This window comes from Papaver somniferum, chromosome 11, assembly GCF_003573695.1.
Source record: "Papaver somniferum cultivar HN1 chromosome 11, ASM357369v1, whole genome shotgun sequence".
NCBI lineage: Eukaryota > Viridiplantae > Streptophyta > Magnoliopsida > Ranunculales > Papaveraceae > Papaver > Papaver somniferum.
Window position 1 is genome coordinate 46881723 of NC_039368.1, and position 3025 is coordinate 46884747.

The 3025-nt window shown below is 36.9% G+C and overlaps 1 protein-coding gene across 1 annotated transcript; it reads left to right on the forward strand.

Moving 5' to 3' along the window:
* The first annotated feature begins 1709 nt into the window (after nucleotides 1–1709).
* On the forward strand, nucleotides 1710–2633 carry LOC113324378. Its single transcript, XM_026572700.1, has one exon. It carries the CDS (start codon nucleotides 1710–1712, stop codon nucleotides 2631–2633), a length of 924 nt encoding a protein of 307 aa, XP_026428485.1.
* Nucleotides 2634–3025: the final 392 nt, after the last annotated feature.

The following is a 3025-nucleotide window of genomic DNA, read 5'->3' on the forward strand; positions in this document are numbered from 1 at the left end:
TAAAAAATAAATAAAAAATAAATCTAAAAAAATGCTACCTAAACACAAATCCGCGTCGGCGGCGCCAACAATTTGATGATATTTCAAGATGGTTGTACTAATAGTGGTAAAACTGGGTCTTTTCAGACTCGTGAAGAAAATAATTTTTTAGATTTAAATTAAAAATAAAAGATAAAACAAATTCAAAATTCAAAATTATGTAAATATTATGGAAAGACCAGGGTTTAGGATTTCACCATTCACCAAAATTCATGTGATTCAATAATAATTATTATCATGCAATTCTAGACATTATAATTCAAATCAAAAACAATTGTGATTCTAATCATTGCCTAAATCAGATTTTCAAAACATCCATTGTTAATCGCAAGCATGAAATATCAAAAGCAATAAACCAAGCATATTTCATCAAGAGAAAACACAATTAATTAATAAAAATCATTTATTCAATTTTTATTCGGTGCAATTAATCATAAAAGGATTGCATAAATAAATTTAAATGAATTTTACCACATAACTTTTAGAAGAATGGCTTCCTCCATCACCCCTGGGATTGGGTTTAGCTCCTCATCCCAAAAACACACTCACAAGATAAATTCATGGCTAAAATAGGTGTTTTTATTGATGTATATAAGATGAAACAAGAATTAGCAACGCTGTAGAAGTGTTACAACGTCACTGTTACAAAGGGGTAAGTGCTATTGAAGACTGTTGTAAACGATAAGCCTTTACTGCTGTAAAAGAACGACACTGGTATTGTTATTTAAGACTGCTAAAGAACGACTGACTATGTGAGTCTGTTCTTCGTGTTCTTGAAGCTCTTCAATGGCAGCAGCAGCAGCAGCACTGTCTTCTCTGTAATCGCTTCTCCTCGGCTCTCATGGACTCTAAACTCTCTCCTAAGGTTTTTTTAACCCTTCTATGATGAAAACACGGCTATTTATAGCTATCCAACTTCCTAGAAACTTGATCAAATCCGAGAATAATCTCATTATTCTTCTCGGGCAGTTTGGAGAAAAATCACTTTCCTGTTGATTCACGTGGTTCTGTTGGCTATTCTCTCGTATCCAAACTATTCTCTGACTTGTAATGAACTGAATTGGTATATATCCACGCAAGAATATCCCATAAATCTTTCTGACCAATCCCAAACCCTAAACAGAGAAGCCGTATCCTGTTGGGACTTTGATCAATTATTCCGACTTATCCAGCCCAATTGGATGGGTCTAGACGATTGCATTAGGCCTGTTATGTCTTCTAGAGTCCGTAGGTACCAAATACACCCGTTTAATCTCCTCGGAACTCGCTAAGAATTCAACTCCAAAACTGTTGTCGCTGCAGCCAATTCTTCCCGCCAATTTCTGTTTTGAATTTTGAAGATGACCTCCCCCTATCCAGTTCCGGTGTCCCTTTAGTACATGTCCTGAAATGGGGTGCCCCTTATCCAAATTATGGGTGCCTTTAGCAATTCTTCTGGGATGTTTTCTGCACTTTTTCAGGGTTCCTCCAGGGTATTTTCGGTACACTATCAACGGCAATCCAAGGGCCACATTTTTAGCCAATTTTTCCGCAAAGCCTTATTTATCCTAAAACACCCACAAAGGCATAAAAGACCATAATAAGTACAAAATCGATCACTAATAATATATACAAATGAGATATATTAGACAAATAATTGTGTCTATCACGGTCCATGTGGTAGTAAGTGCATGAGGGATGGTAAATGTAAGAGAAACTTTCCGAAAGAGTTTTCTGAGTGCACCGTGCAAGGAAAAGATGCATACCATGTTTGCAGCGAACGCAATAATGGACGACGCATACGCAAGAGTGAGAGTTTTGAAGTATATAATAGGATGGTTGTGCCTTATAGCCCTTGGTTATTACAAAAGTATGATTGTCATATAAACGTAGAAATTTGCAGTAGTGTGGATAATGTTAAATATCTTTACAAGTATGTGTATAAGGGTCTGGATTATGTATCTTTCGGAGTGCAACCAGAAGACCACGACGAGATAACAAGGTACAAAAATGCAAGATGGGTTTGTGCTCAAGATGCAATGCGGAAGATCTTTAGCTTTCCTCTTTACAAGGTCTATCCTTCGGTAGTGAGATTACAGATACATCTTCCCAATCAACAGAGTGTCAGGTACTATGATTACCAAATGTTAGATGAAATTTTGTCCGATGAGAGGAATTTGAGAACAACTTTGACAGAGTTCTTTGTGACAAATGCTTGCGATCCTAGAGCGAGAGAGTTCTTATACCGTGAATTTCCAGAGCGCTATTGTTGGGATACAAAATCCAAAGAATGGAGAAGAAGACGAAGTACGCAGAAGTCTATAGGGAGGGTTTATACGGTACCTTCATGTGCAGGAAAGGTGTGGTTCTTAAGACACATTCTGAACCACATCACAGGTCCTACTTCTTTTGATGATCTATTGTTTGTTGATGGAGAGAGATGTCGGACATTCAAGAGAGCTGGCGAAAAACTGGAACTCTTAGAGAATGATCAGAGTGCGAGAGCGTCTTTGGCTGAAGCAACAACAGTAAAGATACCGTCTTCTCTGAGAAGAAAAATTTCCTCTATCTTGAACTTTTGTAATCTATCAGGCGTGAGAGAATTGTGGGATTAATTTTCAACAGCGTGGTCTAGGATTACTCGAGTTCAAGCTGTAGCGCCCCCTAAGCTAGCAGCTGACTAATCCAAGAGATTAACTAAATAAAGAGGCACTACGAATCTAATTCAAATACTTAAACATTCAATTAAGAAATCTGCTACAAAACTTATCCCAAAACTAACCCCGCTCAGAATATATATACATGAACTTCTCTCAAATGATACAAATACAATAGTCAATTGGTTTACAGATACAGTAAACAACATAATAAACATAGCAGAAGTTAACTAATTAACGGAGTCAACACTTGTGGCTTTCGCTGCGCATCTCTGATCTGTCTCTGAAAACTGAAAGTGGGAATAATTAACATTTAACTTCTAAGTAATCATAAATAAGATTAAGAAAAA

Bases quoted from the DNA above. Each gene is read 5' to 3' on its own strand.
- LOC113324378 (XM_026572700.1), top strand. From the start codon at position 1,710: ATGAGGGATGGTAAATGTAAGAGAAACTTTCCGAAAGAGTTTTCTGAG.